The 21,113-nt window shown below is 43.2% G+C and overlaps 1 protein-coding gene across 1 annotated transcript in view; it reads left to right on the top strand.

The window, feature by feature from the left end:
• The first annotated feature begins 4,645 nt into the window (after positions 1 to 4,645).
• The window catches only part of Nexn (nexilin F-actin binding protein), a 32,361-nt gene continuing 15,893 nt past the window's right edge, over positions 4,646 to 21,113 (top strand). Inside the window, exons 1-4 of the mRNA XM_042676560.1 lie at positions 4,646 to 4,815; positions 16,823 to 16,898; positions 19,436 to 19,514; positions 19,604 to 19,752. Of these exons, the coding sequence (XP_042532494.1) occupies positions 16,872 to 16,898; positions 19,436 to 19,514; positions 19,604 to 19,752 (255 nt within the window). The 5' untranslated portion in view covers positions 4,646 to 4,815; positions 16,823 to 16,871. The remainder of the gene's footprint in view (positions 4,816 to 16,822; positions 16,899 to 19,435; positions 19,515 to 19,603; positions 19,753 to 21,113) is intronic.

Below are 21,113 nucleotides of genomic sequence, written 5' to 3'. Positions count from 1 at the left end.
TAACTGGATTTTCAGCCAGGTTTCTGTGTCTTTAAGATGTAATGACCAGCTTGAGAAAGCATGGTACAAGGCTAGATTGATCTATTTGTTTTTGTGTTGGTCCTAGGGATTAAAATGGGGACTGGTGATGTCCCTGAGCTTTTTAGCTCAAGGCTAACCCTCTACCATTTGATCCACAGCTTCACTTCTGACCTTTTAGTGGCTAACTGGAGATAAGGGTCTCATGGGCTTTTCCTATCTAGGCTGGCTTCTAACAACAATTCTTAGATCTTAGTTTCCTGGAGTAGCTAGGATTACAGGCATGAGCACCAATGCCTGGGGAAGGCAGGATCTTATCACCAAAACTTGAACTGACACTAGTTCTGCCATATTCTCTTGGTCAGACAGCCATACCAAGCCTAGGCCAGGACTACATGAAGTGCGAGAAGCAGAATTGTGCATGCCACTCAGTGGTTTATACTAGCTGGAAACCATAGCAGGGCATCATAATAAATTATGTATACTGGGGGCTGGGAAGGTGGCTCAGTGGTAGAGCGCTTGCCTTGCAATGCATGAGGCCCTGGGTTCGATTCCTCAGTACCACATAAGCAAAAAGAAAAAAGCTGGAGGTGGCGCTGTGGCTCAAGTGGTAGAGCACTAGCCTTGAGCTGAAGAGCTGAGGGACAGCACCCAGGCCCAGAGTTCAAACCCCACAACTGGACCCCCCAAAAAAAAATTATGCACAGCTAATGTCGACATTCTACTTCAGATGAAGAAGTATTTATTGTTGTTTTGTTTTTTGGTCAGTCCTGGGGCTTGAACTCTAGGGTCTGGGCACTGCCCCTGAACTCTTCAGCTTAGGGTAAGCACTCTACCACTTGAGCCACGGTGCCACTTCCAGTTTTCTGGTGGTTAATTGGAGATGAGTCTCATGGACTTTCCTGCCCGGGCTGGCTTTGAACTGTGGTCCTCAGATCTCAGCCTCCTGAGTAGCTAGGATTATAGGGGTGAGACACCTGCACCTGGCTGAAGTATACATTATTTAGCTAATCTCATGATATGTCATCAGGATATTCCACTGGAATATGGATTCACCCAGCACTCCAAGGTTTGTTTTGTAAACTATACCTTCTCGATCATCTTCTGGGATTTTAGATCCCTTGCTGCTTTTTTAGGAGGAGGGGGCATGGTCATGGTGCTAAGAATTGAACCACAGTCACACCTGGTAGCCAAGTTCTGTATCATTCCACTACATCCCCATCCCCTGGATTTCTACTCATCTATTTAAACTTAGCATGTTAAAATTTGATTCTACCACAGTAACCAAACATCTGGATCCTACCTACTTAGAAAGTGGAGATCAGGAGATCATGATTTGAGGATAGCCTAGGCAAAAAAATTAATTGACTTTTTTTTTTTTTTTTTTTTTGGTCAGTCATGGGGGTTGAACTCTGGGCCTTGGCACTGCCCTTGAGCTGTGCAGCTGACAGCAAGCACTCTCCCATATGAGCCACAGCGCCACTTCCAGTTTTCTGGTGGTTAATTGGAGATAAGAGTCTCACAGACTTTTTGCCTGGGTTGGCTTTGAATCATGATCCTCCGATCTCAGCCTCCTGAGTAGCTAGGATTACAGGTGTGAGCCACTGGCTTAAATTGAGCCTCTTTTTGGATCATGAGTGAGTACTGTGACACACACCTATCATCCCAAGCTATTGAGAATGAACAGTGGTTGGGTACAGTTCCAGTGATACAGGGAAGCACAAAGAGTAGGACTAGCCCAGGCTAGCCTATCTGGGCATAAAGCAAGACCCTATCTCAAAAATAACCAAGTGGCTACAGTGGCAGAGCACCTGCCCAGCAAACACAAGTCTGTGAATACAGCCCCCTACTACCACCAAAAAGAAAAAAAAGCTTCCAACCACCTCTGTTAACAGTCCTCATGGCATTGTTTTTCCTATCTATGAAAATGACAGCTCTGGTGTGTGCTGGTAGCTCACATCTGGAATCCTAGCTACTCAGGAGGCTGAGATCTGAGGATCACAATTCAAAGCCAGCCTAGGCAGAAAAGTCCATGAGAAGTGGCGCTATGGCTCAAAGTGGCAGAGCACAGACTGGAGCAAAAGAGCTCAGGGACAGCGCCCATGCCCGGGAGTTCAAGCCCCAAGACTGACTGAAAATAAAAAAAGGCAATTCCATTCTTCAGTGCAAAGGCCATAAATCTCTTCTGATCACACTATAGTCTGTTACTAAAGCCCTACTTGTGCTACCTGAAAAAAGCCTTGCTCACTAATTCCATGGCTCTCACCTTGGTCCAGACTCCATTACTTGTCATTCTAATTCTTTTGTTAGTTAAATTTATTGTTATGATAAAGGTAATATACAGAGGAATTACAATTACATGAGTCAGGTAATGAGTATAATTCCTTTCATGTAGTGTCTTCTGTTCCATCACTCTCTGAGTCTCCCATTCTAATTCTTGTAGCACCCTCTGAACTGGTCTCTTGCTTTTCCCCTCACCCATGTAGAGTATTTGTAGCACATCAGCCAGAATGAACATGTTTCAAATATATACCATGTCACTACTCTGCGCAGCATCGTGTGTGTGTGTGTGTGTGTGTGTGTGTGTGTGTGTGTGTGACAGCACTTACACACTTACAGTTGATATACCACTACAAGGAAGCTTCCTAGAGGCAAGAAGCAATGTTTCACTGGAGATGCAGAGGGGGAAAAAGAGAAAACTGTATAGAGAGAATGGCCTGCACCTGCAGTGACAATACTCATGGAAATTTCCGTGAATAACAGAAGGCCAAGGTGAGGGTATTTATTGAAGGGTGGCAGGGGCAAACTAGACCACCTATCACTATCTGTGTTAAACTACATTTAAATCACTTTTTAAAAGTGCATTTAAGCTACATTAAATATTTGAATAAATTAAACATAGAAGTTCCACAGTGTAGAAATGAATGGCTTGCCCTTCTTGCTTACTGAAAGAATTTCCATCCTGAGTAAATGGTGTAGAGATGCTGTCTGAAAAATAGAGACAGGAAAGAGCACAAGGCCTTTCAACAGTCCTGCAGTAGCACCTTGTCTGTCCAGTGCCTGAGGCTGGAAGCCGTTATTCTTGTTCATGTTTTTTATGTCTGCATGCGATTGGGATTTTTTTTTTTTTTTTTTTACTTTAAGGGCCATGAAAAATTGAGGCTCTCTTGCTGGTAGGCATACCTCCTATGGCCATGCATTTCATCTATCAATATGGGAGTGTTTGATGGGTTTAATTAGCAAGCTGCTGGTCTACATTAAGGAAGGTCTGAGTAGTAGGGCATAATACCTTAAGCTTGTAATCCTAGCTACTTATAAGGCAGAGATCAGGGAATTTGGTTTAAGGCCAGTCTGGTCACAAAACTTCCTGAAACTCCATCTGAAACCAATGATTGAACATAGTGACATGCTTCCCCGTCAAAGGGAAGCACAAATGGGATCACAGTTCAGGCAAGCAGGGAATAAAACAAGACTCAAATTCAAAAATCACCAATAAAACAGGGGGGCTGGTGGACTGACTCAAGAGGTAGAGCATCTACCTAGCATAGTTCAAGGCCCTGGGTTCAAATCCTAGTACCACCAAAATTAAGGAGGAGGAGGAGGATGGTGGAGAAGGAGGGGGAGGAGGAAGAGGGGGAGGAGGAAGAGGAGGAGGAGGAGGGGAAGAAGGAAGAAGAAGAAGAAGGAAGAAGAAGAAGAAGAAGAAGAAGAAGAAGAAGAAGAAGAAGAAGAAGAAGAAGAAGAAGAAGAAGAAGAAGAAGAAGAAGAAGAAGAAAGAACAAGAAGAGGAAGAGGAAGAAGAGGAAGAAGAAGGAAGAAGGGAAGAGGAGGAGAGGAGGAGGAGGAGGAGGAGGAAGAAGAAGAGGAAGAAGAGGAAGACGAAGACGAAGAAGACGAAGACGAAGACGAAGACGAGGAAGAGGAAGAGGAAGAGGAAGAGGAAGAGGAAGAGGAAGAAGAAGAAGAAGAAGAAGAAGAAGAAGAAGAAGAAGAAGAAGAAGAAGAAGAAGAAGAAGAAGAAGAAGAAGAAGAAGAAGAAGAAGAAGAAGAAGAAGAAGAGAAGAAGAAGAAGAAACGGAGGAAGGATTTGTGGCTGTAAGGGCTTTTATGTAGTTGAGCAACACCAGAGAGGCTTCAATTACGCAAAGTGAAAAGGCATATGCATTTTATTCCTCCACCTTCCACCTTTTCCCTATTAACCACCCTCTTTGGAGTTCCTCTCCGGGGCTGAGAAGAGGCACTTGCTGCCCATGCCCCTGAGAGGCGAAGCTACTGTAGGGGCCTCCACTTGACTTGCTCTCTGGCTAGGGGACAGGGAGAGACTTTGCGGGGCGTGGGTCTCTGGGCCAGCGCGGGGCGGGCGGGACGGCCGCGGGGGGCGGCGGGGGCCACCCGGCACCGAGGACCACCGCGGCATCCTCCTCTCCAGCGTGCGCGGCCTCCCTCCCCACGCCGGCCTGCGGAGGCGGACGCAGGCCCCAGGTTAGGGGGTGTCCGCTCCGGCCCCCCGGGCGCGGGGCGGTGGAAAGTTGGCCGGCGCCCCCTGACCGGCCTCCCCGGGTGGCCGGGCGGAGGGGGGCGGGGGCTGGCCCGGGGTGTGGAACAGCTGCAGCCGCCGCGCCGCCGGGCCCGTGTGGAATGCGGGGCCCGGCTGCGCACCAGGACTTTTATGGAAACTTGCTGCTGGAGGCGGCGGCAGGAGGCAGCCACGGGGCTCGGGGGCCCCAGGCGGCGGTGCTAGAGCGCAGGGACCCCTCCCCACGGCCAGGCGCAAGACGCCTTACCGGCTCCCGGCGGGTAAGACGGGCTGGGCGGGTGCGATCGGGCTTTGGGGGGAGCGCCACGGGGGTCGGAGGGGGAGGACTGCGGGGCTCCCGGTCCGGAGCGCTGCGTGACGGAGGGCGGCGGGGCGCGGGGCAGACCTCCACGGATGCGCACCCGGGTCGGCCCCACGGGGGTCTCCGGCGGCTGCGGCTTGATTGCTTTCCCGCTCCCTGGCGTCTGCTCCACGGCGCCGGGTCGGCTGGGCGCGGGGTGCTTTCTCTACTCCTGCAGGAGTTGGGGGGAGGGGTGCTGTCCCCTTGGGGGGTCTGAGCTGGTGAAAGCCAGCAGGGTCCCTCTGAAGATGTCCCCACCGCCATCCCGGGCTCCACTACGTCGAAGACATGATTCCGGATCGGTCCCCCGGGAGGCCCCGGGAGGAGGATTCGGATTTACCAGCCGGGCGGCTGCCAGGTCTCCAAACTAATTCTCTGCGAACGTTGTAGGGGATGGGGATCGACCGTCCGGCGGCCAGCGCCCGAGGCCGCGGGGAGCTGGGGGCTGGAGGGGGCCAAGAAGGCGCCCGCCTCCTGGCTGGGTGCATTTTGGAAACCCAGTCTCCCTAAAACCCCAATCACTGGGATTTGTAAGAAAAATAACCAAGTTGGAAAGTGGGTTGCTTATAGCAATGGCTTTGAGATATTCATGTGATCCGTACGAAAAGGCCCCACTGTGAACAGTTGGGAGAGAGGGAGAGAGAGAGATAAGCAGGTAAAAATAGCATAAAGAATACGTCCTAACAAAATGTCTGTCCTTGGGGGAGAAAAGGGCAGGTAGAGAAGGGACACCGTGATAAGAAATCAGTTCTTCTCTCTAAAGCCTCAGGAATATCATTCATCAGCCAAAGTTTGTTAATGAGTTCATCAAACAGGGGCATGTCACCACATAACTATGTCTTGGGCAGTGTGATTAATAAGCTGATATATTTATAACAGTCTTAGTCACACATTATTGAGTGGGCCACGTAAGTTTCCCAATGTTATACTTTTATGGGTTAAATTGCGGCCATAAGAAAACTTAAAATACCACATCTCTGAAAGGCTTTTAAGTCTGGGGGTACTGTTAGAAAAGGAACTTAATCAAAACAAGGAAAGAGCTTTTAGGGAAGTTATATTTAGTATAAGTGAACTTTGGTTATCCAGTGTAGCTGGTAAAGAGTTCTCCTTCCACACAGCTATTCAATACCTAACTGAAGACATTTTATATTTGGCAAACGTGTCTGAGGCATGATTTAAAGAACAATGCGTGAGATTCTGTATTTTACCTGCAACAACTCGAAAGTGCCCTAAGCAAAAAACCACAACAAACTTTTCTCATTACCATTATTAGTATAATCCAATTTTAATAGATCTGCACTTTTAAATCCATTCTCAATTGAAATGCAGTAAATGACAATTCTTCTTGCTCACCTTAAAATGGAATCTGTGCTATTTTTGAAAATTTGACATACAAAGCTGATCCTTGTCAAAATGTATGTCATGTAGAAGTGACTATATTTAGCATCAACAAAGGAGTGTGCCTTATCTGGGCTTTTGAACAGTATTTTTCTTCTGAAATATAACTTGAAGTATTGAGGCTAGAGTTTCATTTGTGAACAAAATGGTGTCTAAGTATGGATATTCTGAAGACATTAATTGGGATTCAGAATGCTTAGAACACAAGTGGCCTAGTAGGATAGACTTCATTTATGAGGCAAAAAACAAACAAAAAACAAAACAAAAACCCACTACCTGTTTCTTTGCAAACCTCTAACAAATACAAATAATTATTTTTTATGATGATGATTATTTGGTGATACTGGGTTTAAACTCAAGCTTTTGCTTACTAGCATTCTACCATTTTGAGCCACACCTCCAACCCCTTTTGTTGTCTCTTGTGTGTGTGTGTGTGTGTGTGTGTGTGTTGGTACTGGAGCTTGAACTCAGAGCCTGTCCTAAAGGACAGCTTCCACTCAAGGCTAGTGATCTACCACCTGAATCACAGATCCACTTGTGGGTTTTGGTAATTAATTGGAGTCGGATGCATATGATGGGCTGTCTGCTGGCTTAGCATTCCATACCTCAATTTCATATGTAGTAGAGTTGAGTTAGTCTTTAATAGATACTGTGGGCCTGGGAGTGGAAGAAGAGGTGAGCATTCATTCACTCTAATCACTATCAGTGTCAGTTTGTCAATTACAACTGGGTGGAACTGTGGATTGGTGACCAAGACAAATCCTCTATTTAGTTATTGTGACAGTTCTGTGCCTTGATCTCAAGGCCTGGGCATTGTCCCTGATCTTTTTTACTCAAAGCTAAAGCGCTACTACTTGAGTCACACCTTCACTTCCAGCTTTTTGGTGGTTAATTGAAGGTAAGAATCTCATGAAAGTTCCTGCCTGGACTGATTTTGAGCCACAATCCTCAGATCTCAGCCTCCTGAGTAGCTAGGGCTACTTTATCTGTTTCTTTTCTGTCTCTAAAGGATTTTCCTGGAACTGAGTGTCTCAATAAAGCAACACAGGTGAATGCGTCTGCCACCCTGTGCTTTTAGGCAGTGCCCAGGAAGTGCTTCTTCTCTGCCCCCTTTCCCCCCATTCTGGACTCTCAGGTGAAAAGACAAACGTTTCGGTACTCTCACGGCCTGTTTTTGAGGTTTGTAAAATTTGCAGCATTTTCCTTTCGTTGTGACTCTTCCCTATTCTCTCACTTTTACTCTGCCTCCTTCTTTCTGGCTGAAATAAGGCTTCTCTTGGGCTCTCTCAGGTATTATCAGTATGGTCCATTCAGATCAGGGGCCACAAACTGACAACGAAATAGCTATGTCTAAAGTAGGTACCTTTTGCAATAAAATATGTATTTATGTCCTCTCTTGAGAAACTTAGGAGATCTAGACAAAATGAGGTCCACATTTCTACACAGCAACTATAGTTGAAGTGGAGGAAGGGCTGCCCCAGACAGGGCACACATTCTCCACTTGTCACGACTTGTCATACTCATTTATACTTCTAGACATGTGACTGAGTTCTCTGAGTTCTCTGATCTAAGTCTGAAGCATGATATACCGGGAGGTCTTCTGGCTTAGCAATGCCTTCCTTTACGTGTAGTAGGTCGATTTGGGTTAGTCCTTCATAGATCCTGTGGTGCTGAGAGTTGTGAAGAAGACCTGAGCATTCATTCACACCAATTGTTACTGTCAGCTTGTCAAGTACAGCAGGGCAGGACCATGGTTTGGTAACCAAGACAAGCTGCCAATTCATTGGAAGTGAGGACTATAGAATGCAGAGGGAAGATATTGCAGGTAAGAAAGGCTTCTCTAAGTTCTCTTATTAATTCTACTTAATCCTAATTAATTTAGGAGTGTTTTGTGATTCCTAGAGCTGGGCCATAAAGTAGAGTTCATCTTTTGCTATTCTTCTGCCTCTTCACCTCACCAGGAGTCTGCAGCCAAAACCCAGGTCCCTCCACCCCCAGCAGGACTCCTCGGTGGCATCCAGATTCCCCATGTAGAAGGGGAGTGGGCCCAGACCCCCACCACCATCACCACATCACTTACTTCCTGTGCCCTAGGTATCTGAGTGGTCATGATGTTTAGTTTAGTGTAAACAAACCCTATTTTCTTTTCTTTTCTTTCTTTTTCTTTTTGCTTTTTTGTGGTTGGTCATGGGGCTTGAACTCTGGGCTTGGGTGCTGTTCCTGCTCTCTTCAACTCAAGGTGAGCACTCTACTGCTTGAGCCACAGTGCCACTCAGGTTTTTTAGTGGTTTATTGGAGATAAGAGTCTCGCAGACTTTCCTGCCGGGGCTGGCTTTGAACTGTGATCCTCAGATCTCAGCCTCCTGAGTAGCTAGGATTACAGGCGTGAGCCACCAGCCCCCCCCCCCTATTTTCTATTTCTATTATTATTTGAGTTGATTATCATCAGCTCTTCTTTTGCAGCTACACTTCATTTATTCGGGCTGAGTTTGGGTCTCACAGTGTTGTCTCTTTGTAATTCATCCACATAAGAATCTGAATGATGTTTGCATTGTGTCCTGGATATTGTGGGAAATACTCAGGATGCTGAGGGAAATAATAGGTCTCACCATTCAGGACCATAGTGTCGGGGACACAATTGAAAAAAATCTGTCATATAAAGGCAAAGTGTTAATATAATTATTGCAGAAGAATGCCAATTAAGATTCCTGGTTTTCAGTGATAAATTGTGTATTCATAGGAGGAAAATATTGATTTCAAATAGGCAGGGTAAAATTTCACATTTTAGAGTTATGATCAGGTTTCTGAAAGGTTTTATAGCATTTTATTTTGTGCTGGTCCTGGGCTTGAACTCAAAGACCAAGAGCTGTCCCTGAGCTTTATTTCTCAAGGCTAGCTCTGTTCCACTTGAGCCACAGCTCTACTTCCTGATTTTTGGTAGTTTGCTGGAGGTAAGAGTCCTAGGATCTTTCTTGCCTATGCTGGCTTTGAACTATTATCCTCCGCCTCTTGAGTGGCTAGGATTACAGGCATGAGCCATCTGTACCTGGCTAGCATAATTTTGAAACCTTCATGAATAAAACACAATAAAGTTATATTTAAGCCTGTATATATTGGTAATATTCACTTTTGAACTTGAGACCTCATCCTAGACATGCTACTATACCACTTGGTCACATTTACTTTTCAGATGTTTTTTCCTTGGGGTAGACATTGGACAGAAATCTCCCTACCTCTACCTCATTTGTAGCTGAGATTACAAATATGAACTGTCATACCCTCTTTGCTTGTTTGGGAGGGGGCTCTTAAATCTTTGTCCTGGCTGAACTTATCCTCCTGATCACTGCCTCTGGATAATTAGAATTCCAGGCATGACCCACTGTGCCTGGCTCTAAGTTTATATATCTTATACAAGTGGAAAAAAAAAATGATGAGAATGTAGGCTCACATTTTAGGAAACACAGAACAGTTTTGGGGTGTGTGTGTGTGTGTGTGTGTGTGTGTGTGTGTGTGTGTGTGTGTTTTGCCAAAGGCTGTAAGAGTTAAGTTTTTAACATTTGTTAGTAGTATATAGTTCAGTCTTTCAATTAAATCTTTCTTAAAAATTGACACAAAGAGCATGATGGCATATACCTGTAATCCTAGCACTTGTGAGGCTGAGGCAGGAGGATTGAGAGTTAGAGGCCAGCATGGAATATATTGAAGTACACTGGTTCAACACCAAAGAAAGAAAGAAAATGAGATAAAGGATTTGCTTGCATTCAGTAAGATGCAGATTTAAAGCTGTCACTGACTTGACAATTCTGTTCTCCTTGGGAAAGAAGATAATGCATGAACGCAAGGAAATAGTTATTTAAAGGATAGAGAACTATGATTGCATATTCTCTTCTTGATTGCTGCATCATTTGCTATTCTTGAAATATTTAATTGCACACCTAAAAAGTGAAGAACAGTTAATGAAAGAAACATTAGAGGCTAACTGTAGGCGTAGTGGAATTCTAGAAACATTGACACACATATTTTAAGTGAGCTTCGTTTTGGGCGGGGCTGGGTGCAGCACCAGCATGACCGGAGTGCGTGCTCAGTATGCGTGAGGCTCTGAACTCAATGCCCAGAGCAACACCAGCGAAGTCCCATCTGCTATAGCATGTATGGTACTTTACTGAGCCATGGTGGAATTTGCGCTTCCTCACTTAATATCCAACTGGAAAGATTGGATCAGGTCAGTAAGTCCTTTTCTAGAAGCCTGTTTTGTAATGACTATGCCAGCTGGCATTGACAGTATTACCGTTGGATTTACTATAATCTTGAGTGTGATACAAATACGTGTAATATTGCATGGACTTGAAGCAGTTGGGAAAATGGTGGATGATAGAGTGGAATGAGCAACAGACTGAAAGACAAGTTCCTTACTGGACTACTCAGGTGCTTCTAAGTTTGGGTAAGTGGCCTACCACGTGGCTCTTCCTGCCTCTGCTGCTGTCTTCTCTTCCTCCTCCTCCTGCTCCTCCTGCTCCTCTCCTCCTCCTCTCCCTCCTCCCTTGCCTCCCCACTCCCCCTCCTCCCTTGCCTCCTCCTCCTCCTCCTCTCCTCTTCCCTCCTCTTCCTCTTCCTCTTCCCTCCTCCTCCTCCTCCTCCTCTTCCCTCCTTCTCCTCCTCCTCCTCCTCCTCCTCCTCTTCCTCCTCCTGCTCCTCCTCTTCCTCCTCCTCTTCCTCCTCCTCCTCCTTCTTCCTAGGCTTGAACTCAGGGTATCCCTTGAACCACAGCATCACTTCTGCTTTTTTTCTTTCTGAGTAGTTTCTTGGAGATCTCATATACTGTTTTTGGCTGGGATGGCTTCAAATCGCTATCCTCACCTGGGCCTCCCCTTGAGTAGCTAGGATTACAGGCATGAGCCACCAATGCCCTGGCTTCTCCTTGCTTCTTATTGTAATAAAGAGGTTGCATTGGTGGGCTGCATGATTTGTAAGGTTCTTAGAAAGCGAGCTCTCAAATTCCACGATTTTTTGCAGGGGACAGTACTGGGGTTGGAATTCAGAATCTGATTCTTGCAACTTAGGCACCATGACACTTGAACCACACCACCAGGCCTTTCCTTCTTCCCTTCCCTTCTTCCTTCCTTCTCTATCCCTTTTCCCTCCTCTTCCCCTCCTCCCCTTCTCTCTTTCCCTTTTTTCTTCCTTCCTTCCCTCTTTTTTCCTTCCTTCTTCTTTCCTTTCTTCCCTCCTTCCCCTTTCTCTCTTTCCTCTTTCCTTCCCTTCTTCCTTCCTTCCTTCTCCTCCTTCTCTGCTTTCCTTTCTTCCTTCCATCCTTTTCTTCTTCCTTTCTTCTCCACTTTTTCCTTCTCTCCTTCCTCCCTTCCTCTCTCCATTTCCCACTTCTTTCCTTCCTTCCTTTCTCCTTTCCCTCCCTTTCTTTTTGTCTTTCTTTCATCCCTTCTACCCTTCCTTCCTCCTTTCCTTCCACTAATTAAGTAATTTGGGAATACAGTCCCACACTTTAGCCAGAGGCTGACCTCACATTGTGATGTTTCTGTAAACGGCTTCCCACATAACTAGGGTTGCAGAAACACACCACCTCACCCAGCTTATTACTTGAGATGGAGTCCTGCTAACTTTTGGCCTTGGCTGGCTTTTAACCATATCCTCCTGATCTCACCTTCAATAGAATTCCATGAATTTTAATCTGCATATAACTTAATTCATGTGATTTTTGACAGACAGTAAAATGAGCTCAGTTCAAAACTCAGGGCCCAATACTTGCTAGTCAGGTGCTCTGCTGCTGAGCCATGCCTTCAATCCCTTTTTGTGCTGGTTATTTGTGATATAAGCTTCTGCTTTTGCCTGGGCACATCCATGGACTGGGATCATCAATCTAGGATGACAGGCACTCATCGCTATAATTAACTATTGATTGAAAAGGACTCTCCTGAACCTTTCTGCCAGTGCTGGCCTCGAACCACTATGCTCCGATTCTCAGACTTCTGTGTAGTTTATGGTGACAGGACTGTTCTACCACCCAGTTTGGCTTTGTTCTTGACAGGATTTTCATCTTTTCCTCTACTCCTCCCAATCAAATTGGTTGAAAGTCCACTGCAATGGAAGTTTCAAGGACTCAGGGACTTTTTTTTTTTTTTTTTTTGCTGGTCGTGGGGCTTGAACTCCAGGCCTGGGTGCTGTCCCTCAGCTCTTCAGCTCAAGGCTCTACCACTTGAGCCACAGAGCTATTTCTGGTTTTCTGAATGGTTTTTTGGAGATAAGAGTCTCATGGACTTTCCTGCCTGGGCTGGCTTTGAACTGCGATCCTCAGATCTCAGCCTCTTGAGTAGGACTACAGGCATGAGCCACCAGCACGTGGGTTTAGGGACTTTTTATTTGTTAACTGTAATCTCCTCATCACTGAAGATAGTACTTAGCACATAGTATGAGCTTGATAAACATTTATTAATAATGAATCACTATGTCCTGTCAATTCTTTTCTTCTTAACCCTAATGCTACAGCTGTAATTCAGCCCTGTGTCTTCTATTTCTTCTCTGGTTTTTGTTTTGTTTTGTTTTGTTTTTGTTGGTCATGAGGCTTGAACTCTGGGCCTGGGCACTGTCCCTCAGCTCTTCAGCTCAAGGCGAGCACTCTACCACTTGAGCCACACTATCACTTCTGGTTTTCTAGTGGTTTATTCGAGAAGAGAGTCTCAGAGGCTTTCCTGCCTGGGCTGATTTTGAACCGCAATCCTCAGATCTCAGCCTCCTGAGTAGCTAGGATTACAGGCGTGAGCCACCGGCGCCCAGCTTTGTGTCTTCTCTTTTTAAGTTCATTGTACTTGTCTTCCTTGCCAGCCTTTCTCTACTTTTCACTATTTTCTCCACTGCTGAACATGGCATATTTCTAGAATTCTTTCTTTTCTAGAATACATGTCTGAGTGAGTTGTGTTCTTGCTGAAAGCCTTTTTTTCTGGCAGTATAGTATCATGTCCAAGTGTTTTTCTTGCCATGGCATTCAGGAATCTTTCTTATCTATGCCTCAAATGTCTTTCTAGTTTTGCCATGTGTTCACTGGACAATTCATAACTTCATATATTTGCAGTGGATCATCAGGTATTAATGTTTCTGTTCTTGGTTCTTTTGCCTGCATGCCCTTACCTGATTGCTCTTTCTTCTTTCCTTTCTTTCTTTTCTTTCTTTCTTTTCTTTCTTTCTTTCTTTCTTTCTTTCTTTCTTTCTTTCTTTCTTTCTTTCTTTCTTTCTTTCTTTCTCTCTCTCTCTCCTTCCTTCCTTCCCTCCCTCCTTCCTTCCTTCCTTCTTTCCTTCCTTCCTTCCTTCCTTCCTTTTTTTTTTTCTTTTGGATGGTCCTTGGCCTTGTACTCAGGGCTTGGGCTCTGTCCCTGAGTCTCTCTGTGCTTAAGGCTAGTGCTCTACCACTTGAGCCACAGTGACACTTCTTTTTCTGCTTAGGTGGTACTCAGGAATCAAACCCAGGGCTTCATGCATGCTAGGCAAGCACTTTACCACTAATCCACATTCCCAGCCTGATTTTCTTTCCTTTTTTCTTTTTTTTCCTTTTCTTTTCTTTTTTTATTCCCCCCATCGGTCATGGGGCTTGAAGTCTGGGCCTGGGCACTGTCCCTCAACTCATCAGCTCAAGGCTAGTGCTCTGCCACTTCTGGTTTTCTGGTGGTTTATTGGAGATAAGAGTCTCACGGACTTTCCTGCCCCGGCTGGCTTTGAACTGTGATCCTCAGAACTCAGCCTCCTGAGTGGCTAGGATTACAGGCGTGGGCCACTAGCGCTCAGCCCCTGATTTTCTTTTATTGAAACTATTTTATAATCAATTCTCTAGAATCCTAGTTATTTAGTATATAACAGTATATGGTGGAATACATTGATTTTTTTTTTTTTTCTGTGTGTACCTATACTGGGACTTAAATTCAGTCAGGGCTTAGGTACTGTCCCTTAGTTGCTTCTACTCAAGTCCAGTACTCTACCACTTGAGCCACAGCCCTGCTTCTGACTTTTTCATGATTAAATTGGAGACAAGAGTCTCATGGACTTTCCTGCCTAGGCTGGCTTCAAACTAGGATTCTCAGATTTCAGCCTCCAGAGTAGCTAGAATTACAGGCATGAGCCACCAGCACCCGGCTACATCAATGAAATACAAAATTTAAATAGAAATATAACTTTTCTACTTTGCACATTTCTTCTTCATCTGTCCTGGTATCTGTGAAAGCTTCTCTAACCCAGCCACTCCTTGGCTCCTCATGTTTGTCCATGTGCTTTGCTCCAGTTCTTTGGCTACAAATGACTATTTTATATTTTCATTAACTGCATCCCTGTCTTTTTCTCCCACCAATGATGGTTTATTTCTCAAATGCTGTTATCTATTTTCTTTTTTCCTTTCTTCCTTCTTTTTCCTTCCTTTCTTTTTCTCTTTTTCCTTCCTTCCTTCCTTTTTTCTTTCTTCCTTTCTTTTCTTTCTTCCTTTCCTTCTTTCTTTCTTTCCTTCCTTCTTTCTTTCCTTCTTCCCTTCCTTCCTTCCTTCTTCCTTCCTTCTTTCTTTCTTCCTTCCTTCCTTCTTTCCTTTCTTTTGTCTGAGACTAGGACTCAAACTTAGTATCTGATGCTTGCTTTTGCTTATTGGCTAAAGCACCAGAGTCATGCCTCCAATCTGTATTACATGTTCTTTCTTGCATATGTGAAGGTATTGGATCTTGCACTTTTACTCAGCTTTTTATTTTATTTTATTTTTTGGGGGGGTCCGGTCGTGGGGCCTGAACTCTGGGCCTGGGCGCTGTCCCTCAGCTCTTCAGCTCAAGGCTAGCACTCTACCACTTGAGCCACAGCGCCACTTCTGGCTTTTATCCTTTTTGCTTATGTGGTGCGGGGGAATCGAACCCAGGACCTCATGCATGCAAGGCAAGCGCTCTACCACTGAGCCACCTTCCCAGCCCTCAGATTTTTATTTTGAAGCCACATTTTCAACCTGGCTTTTTGCTGGTGAATTGGAGATAGAGTCAAGTAGACTTTTCTGCCTAAGCTGCCTTTAAATCTCAGTCCTCAGATCTCAGCCTTGCACAATTTCTGTTACATTTGTACTCAAAAGGACATAATGGTTAGCATACAGTAAGAGACCTTTTCCAAAAAATTCTACACTGTAAGTATAGACTACAGTTCACCTCTTCTGATGAATTGTATGCAGGCTATAGCAGTGTTGCAATATTCCCTCTGAAACTGTGATAGCCACTTTGACATCTTCATTTAATGTGAATAACGCTGATTATTCATTTGCTGTCCCATTATTGCAGCCAAACTCTCATTGATCAACCAATACTCAGTCTTGCCTTTTGCTCTGGGTTTTATCTTTACTCCTTTGTGTTTTTCTTTTGTACTATGAATTAAACGTAGATCTTCTGGATGCTAAGCACTCTACTGCCTAGCTCTGCTCACAGCTTCTCTAATCATGTATGTTAGCTACTCAGAAGGCTGAGATTGAGAAATACAGTTCAAAGCCAGCCTGGGCAAAGAAAGTCTGTGAGCCTCATCTCAAAATAACTAGCAAAAAATCCAGAAATAGAACTGTGATTCAAATGATAGAATGCTAGCCTTGAGTGAAAAAGCCATGGGACAGCATTCAGGCCTTAATTCCAAACCCTAATACTTGCCCAGACACGCACACAAAATCTAAAACATGACCAACCATTTTAATCTCTTAACTATTTGGAATTTATAGAATAATATATTGAATAATTATGGAATAAATAGTTTTTTTAAGGTGCATTTGATATGGTCACCAAGCTATATTAGGCCATACATTTTCTGGGATCTGTGTGTGTGTGTGTGTGTGTGTGTGTGTGTGTGTGTGGTGTGTGTGTGGTGTGTGTGTGTGGTGTGTGTGTGTGTGTGTGTGTGTGTGAGAGAGAGAGAGATAGCTCTGGGGCTTGAACTCAGACTCTGGGCACTGTCCCTGAGCTTTTTTGGGTTAAAGCTAGCACTCTACCACTTGAACCACAGCGTCACTTCTGACGTTTTTTGGTGGTGGTGGTGGTGGTGATGGTTGTGGGCCTGAACTCTGGGCCGGGGTGCTGTTCCTCAGCTCTCTTCTGCTCAAGGCTAGTGTTCTACCACTTGAGCCACAGCACTACTTCCGGCTTTTTCTGCTTATGTGGTGCTGAGGAATTGATCCCAGGGCCTCATGCATGCAAGGCAAACACTCTACCACTGAACCACCTTCCCAGCCCCACTTCTGGCTTTTTGATGGTTAATTGAAGATGAGAGTCTCATGGGCTATTCTTCCCAAGCTGGATTTGAACCATCATCCTCAAACCACAGCTAGGATTACAGGCAGCCTAGGATCTTTTAATATCTTGTACCTTATATTTTCTACAACTTGAATCTTGAGAAAAGAATTGAAGATTATCATAACAAATAACTTAAGAATTTGAGAGGATATTAACATCGTATTTCTACTTGTAGAAATATATAACACATTAAAGACAAAGTCTTTAAATTATTTTACAATATTAAATTTTTTGCAGGTACGAAAACATCCAACACTTCAGCAGCTCAAACGCACACAGAGCAAACATGAATGATATTTCCCAAAAGGCTGAGGTAAGTGTCAAAGGTTAAGAGATGAAGAGGGAGGAGTAGAGGGAGAGAAGAAAGAGAAGTTTAAAGTTAACAGTCATTTGGCAGAAGCTTCATAATTTAAGGATTTGGTTATAACATAGCATTGAAGGATAAAATAAGGCGAGGTATAAATAATGGCTGGTCTTGGTCAGTATTTCATTTGGATCATTACTGGAGAACATTACTAAGTTTGTGAATAATGGATGTGATATGATGGTAGCATCTTGAGAATTTTAAATATGTTTATAAATTTTAGAAATTAGTGCTGGAAAGATTGCTCAGTGGTAAAGTGCTTGCCTTGCATGCATGAGGCCCTGGATTTGATTCCTCAGCACCACATAAGCAGAAAAAAGCTGGAAGTGGCACTGTGGCTCAAGTGGTAGAGAGCTATCCTTAAGCTAAAGAACCAAGGGAAAGCACTTAGGTCTCAAGACCTACCAAAAAAAAAAAATTAGTCTTCTACATTTTTTTCAAAAAGTTTTACCTGTACAGTGAATTAATGCAATCATTCACACAGGCAAGGATTCTTCTTAGCTCCTTCTTCCAGAAGATGCAGAAAGATGCTTTTATTTTTCTGGTTCTTAGCAGTGGGTACTGAGAATTCTAAGAGCTCAGTTGCTGATACTCTAGAATCACAAACTTTATTTTTAAACTAAACAATTGCTTACCCATTGTGTGCCAGTGGCTTACCATAATCCTGGCTACTCAGGAGGCTGAGATCTGAAGATTGTTGTTTGAAGCCAGCCTGGGCAGGGAAGTCTGTGAGGCTCTCATCTCCAATTCACCCGCACAAATGCTGGAAGTAGAGCTGTGGCTCAAGTGGTAAAGTGCTAACCTTGAGCAAAAGAAGAGTGTCCATGTCCTGACTTCAAGCCCCAGGACCAGCACATATGCACATACACAGACACACAGACACAGACACAGACACCAACATAGACACACACATACCCCTTAGTCAATGACACAGATTTAAAAATTCAACCTGGTGTGCCACAGATTGACTACAATATTTGTCATTATCATTATGATTAAGAGTTTTGTGTTCTAAAACACTTTCTTTTAGTGTCCACCTGCGGACACTGACACACCGCAGCCACAAATGGGAATAAAGCACTGGCCTTCAGTCTTGCTTGTATTAGATATAACAAAAACAGCAAAAATGCAATCTGTGATTTTGGTTATAAACTACAAAGTCTAAACACTTGAATTTTTTCTTCAGCTTCATCTGATTGACTGAGCTTAATCTGAATAACTTTTAAGCAGTGATGTAAAATCTGAATCTTTAATGATGAAACAGGACAATAAAACATAGGCTCTTTTTAGGTTTCAGGATTTGGTGCTCATCTTTTATTGATGTTCAGCTTCAGTGGCCTGCTAGACACAAAAGGAGATTTCTAAAGAAGAATTTCATATCAGTAACATTTCTGCTCATGGTTTCTAGAATTTCATTTTTCAATGTAGATTTTACAGAGTATCTAGCTGGTTTGTGATAGTCAAAAATTTCAAATTCATTTCTATTTTCTGTTTCAATCAGTATTTCTAGTATTGCTTATTCTTTCTTATCTTTGCCTAATTTCTACCTGTCTTTTTTCTTTTTTCACTTTCTTCTCTTTGTTTTCTTCTACTGAAGATTCTGCTTTCTTCATCTAAACCTGTCCCCAAATCGTATGTGCCCAAACTTGGCAAGGGTGATGTAAAGGATAAGTTTGAAGCCATGCAGAGAGCCAGGGAAGAAAGAAATCAAAGGCGATCTAGAGACGAAAAGCAAAGAAGAAAAGAACAGTATATTAGAGAGAGAGAATGGAACAGGAGAAAGCAGGAGGTTATTATATTTTATTTTATTCTTTTGTATATGTTTGTTTTCATCTTTGTCATTTAATTTGTTATTCACGGTAACATTTTATGTAAACTATACCTAAATACCTTTTTGTATTGTTAAGCTAATTTGAATGTTGCATAGACAAGAGTCTTCTCTTTTCAGTTTTACTGTCCACTGTTTCATTACCTGTAGGTTTAGAAGTATTAAGTTGAATTGTTTTGCCTCATTTTATAATTATTGTAGTTGGTCTTTTGTCTATGCCTAACTTCTAACTTAAACTTTATCATAGGGCCAGGTACCAGCGGCTCACGCTTATAATCCTAGCTACTCAGAAGGCTGAGATCTGAGAATTGTGGTTCAAAGCCAGCTCAGGCAGGAAAGTCCCTGAAACTCTTATCTCCAATTAGCCACCAGAAAACCAGAAGTAGAGCTGTGTCTTAAAGTGGCAGAGCACTAGCCTTGGGCCTAAAAGCTCAGCTACAGAACCTAGGCCCTGAGTTCAAGCCCCACAACTGACAAAAAAAAGCAACCACCCAAAAAAACGTTATCATAGCTAAGCAATCTATGAACTGTAATTCCTTCCTATAGTTTACATAGGAAAAGTACTAAACAGAGGGTCCTTTTGTGGTCTGTAGATTTTGAAATATAACTGAGTTCAATTTTGGGACATGTATTCACATCAAATTATTTAACTGTCTAGATTAAAGAATTGCTTGCTTCTGATGAGGAGGAGGAGGTTTCTTCTAAATCAGAAAAGGCTTATGTCCCAAAGCTAACAGGTAAGAAACAGGAGGGGCAAATTATAGATGAAATTGTAAAAGAAAAGAACATTGTAAAGTATCAAATTTTTTCTTAAATGTATTCTTAGGCACTGTTAAAGGTAAATTTGCTGAAATGGAGAAGCAAAGACAAGAGGAAGAAAGGAAGAGAACAGAGGAGGAACGAAAACGCAGAATCGAGCAGGATATGTTAGAAAAGAGGAAAATACAGCGTGAATTAGCAAAAAGGGCTGAGCAGGTAACCACTGAATATGAAGTCAGTAGTGCTTCTGAAACTAATTGTACAAACAAAAACTAATCAGTATGTTGTCTAATTAAAATATTCTAATTTAACACAGATATATCAATTATAGCTAACCTGAAAACAATCTCAACTCCTAAGAGAAAATATGAAGTATCAGATATCCAGAAGCATCAGGCAGAATGTACTTATTTTAGAACAAAATACTGAGGTGACTTTTGTTACATCATTCTTATTCTGTCCACATTTATTATTTTCTTAACCTATTTGAGGATTTTACAAAGATGTTACACAATAACTATGTGTAAGTGCTAAACAAAATGCTGGCATTTTAACTGTAATACTTTGTTGTTGTTGTTGTTGTTCGTGGGGCTTGAACTCTGGGCCTGGGCACTGTCCCTCAGCTCTTCAGCTCAAGGAGACCACTCTACCACTTGAGCTACAACATCACTTCTGGTTTTCTGGTGGTTAATTGGAGATAAGAGTCCCATGGATTTTCCTGCTTTGAACCATGACTCTCAGCTCTAAGCCTCCTGAGTAGCTAGGATTACAGATGTGAGCCACTGACGCCCGGCTAGGCTCTTAATTCTTTTTTTTTTTTTTTTTTTTTTGGTCTAGTTGTGGGGCCTGAACTCTGGGCCTGGGCGCTGTCCTCAGCTCTTCAGCTCAAGGCTAGCACTCTACCACTTGAGCCACAGCGCCACTCCCGGCTTTTTTCTTTTTGCTTATGGGGTGCTGAGGAATCAAACCTAGGGCCTCAGGCATGCAAGGCAAGTGCTCTACCACTGAGCTACCTTCCCAGCCCATAGGCTTTTAATTCTTAAGGACATCACTACACGTGGTTGTTTGAGCATTGGTGAATGCTCTTTATTATGTTCATTTAAAGGTACATATGTCCCAGCACACTTTAATATCTACAATATTAGGTGAAATAAATGCAATCAGTGTCAAACATATACTAGTCAGTTGAATAATGTTTATCCTGTACAATAAGGAGTATATTATGTGTTAGGTATGTGCTGATATTTTTATGCATTTTAAGTCTCATACCAAATAAAAGTGTGCCACAAATGATAGGCAAAATTTCACTATTAAACCCTAATTTTTTGAGCAAGAAATTATTAGACATTTTATATTTATTTTTATATATGTGATTTATACTAATGTAGATTGGCTGTACTACTTTCTAATACTGTTCTTTTAAAACAATACTTTAAGTGCCTTACGTCAATTTCTAGGCTCCCTTCAGTGTCTACTACCTTCTAAACAGAAAAGTAATCATGAAAACAATGTATAAGCCATACTTGCATGCCAAGGAAATTTGTTAGCTCTGGCTTTGCAAAATAGACACTTGTGTG

The sequence above is a fragment of the Dipodomys spectabilis genome, unplaced genomic scaffold, assembly GCF_019054845.1.
Source record: "Dipodomys spectabilis isolate Male_0828 unplaced genomic scaffold, ASM1905484v1 ptg000002l, whole genome shotgun sequence".
Taxonomy (NCBI): Eukaryota; Metazoa; Chordata; class Mammalia; order Rodentia; family Heteromyidae; genus Dipodomys; species Dipodomys spectabilis.
Note: the sequence above shows the minus strand (reverse complement) of the source record. Positions and strands in the feature narration are given on the sequence as shown.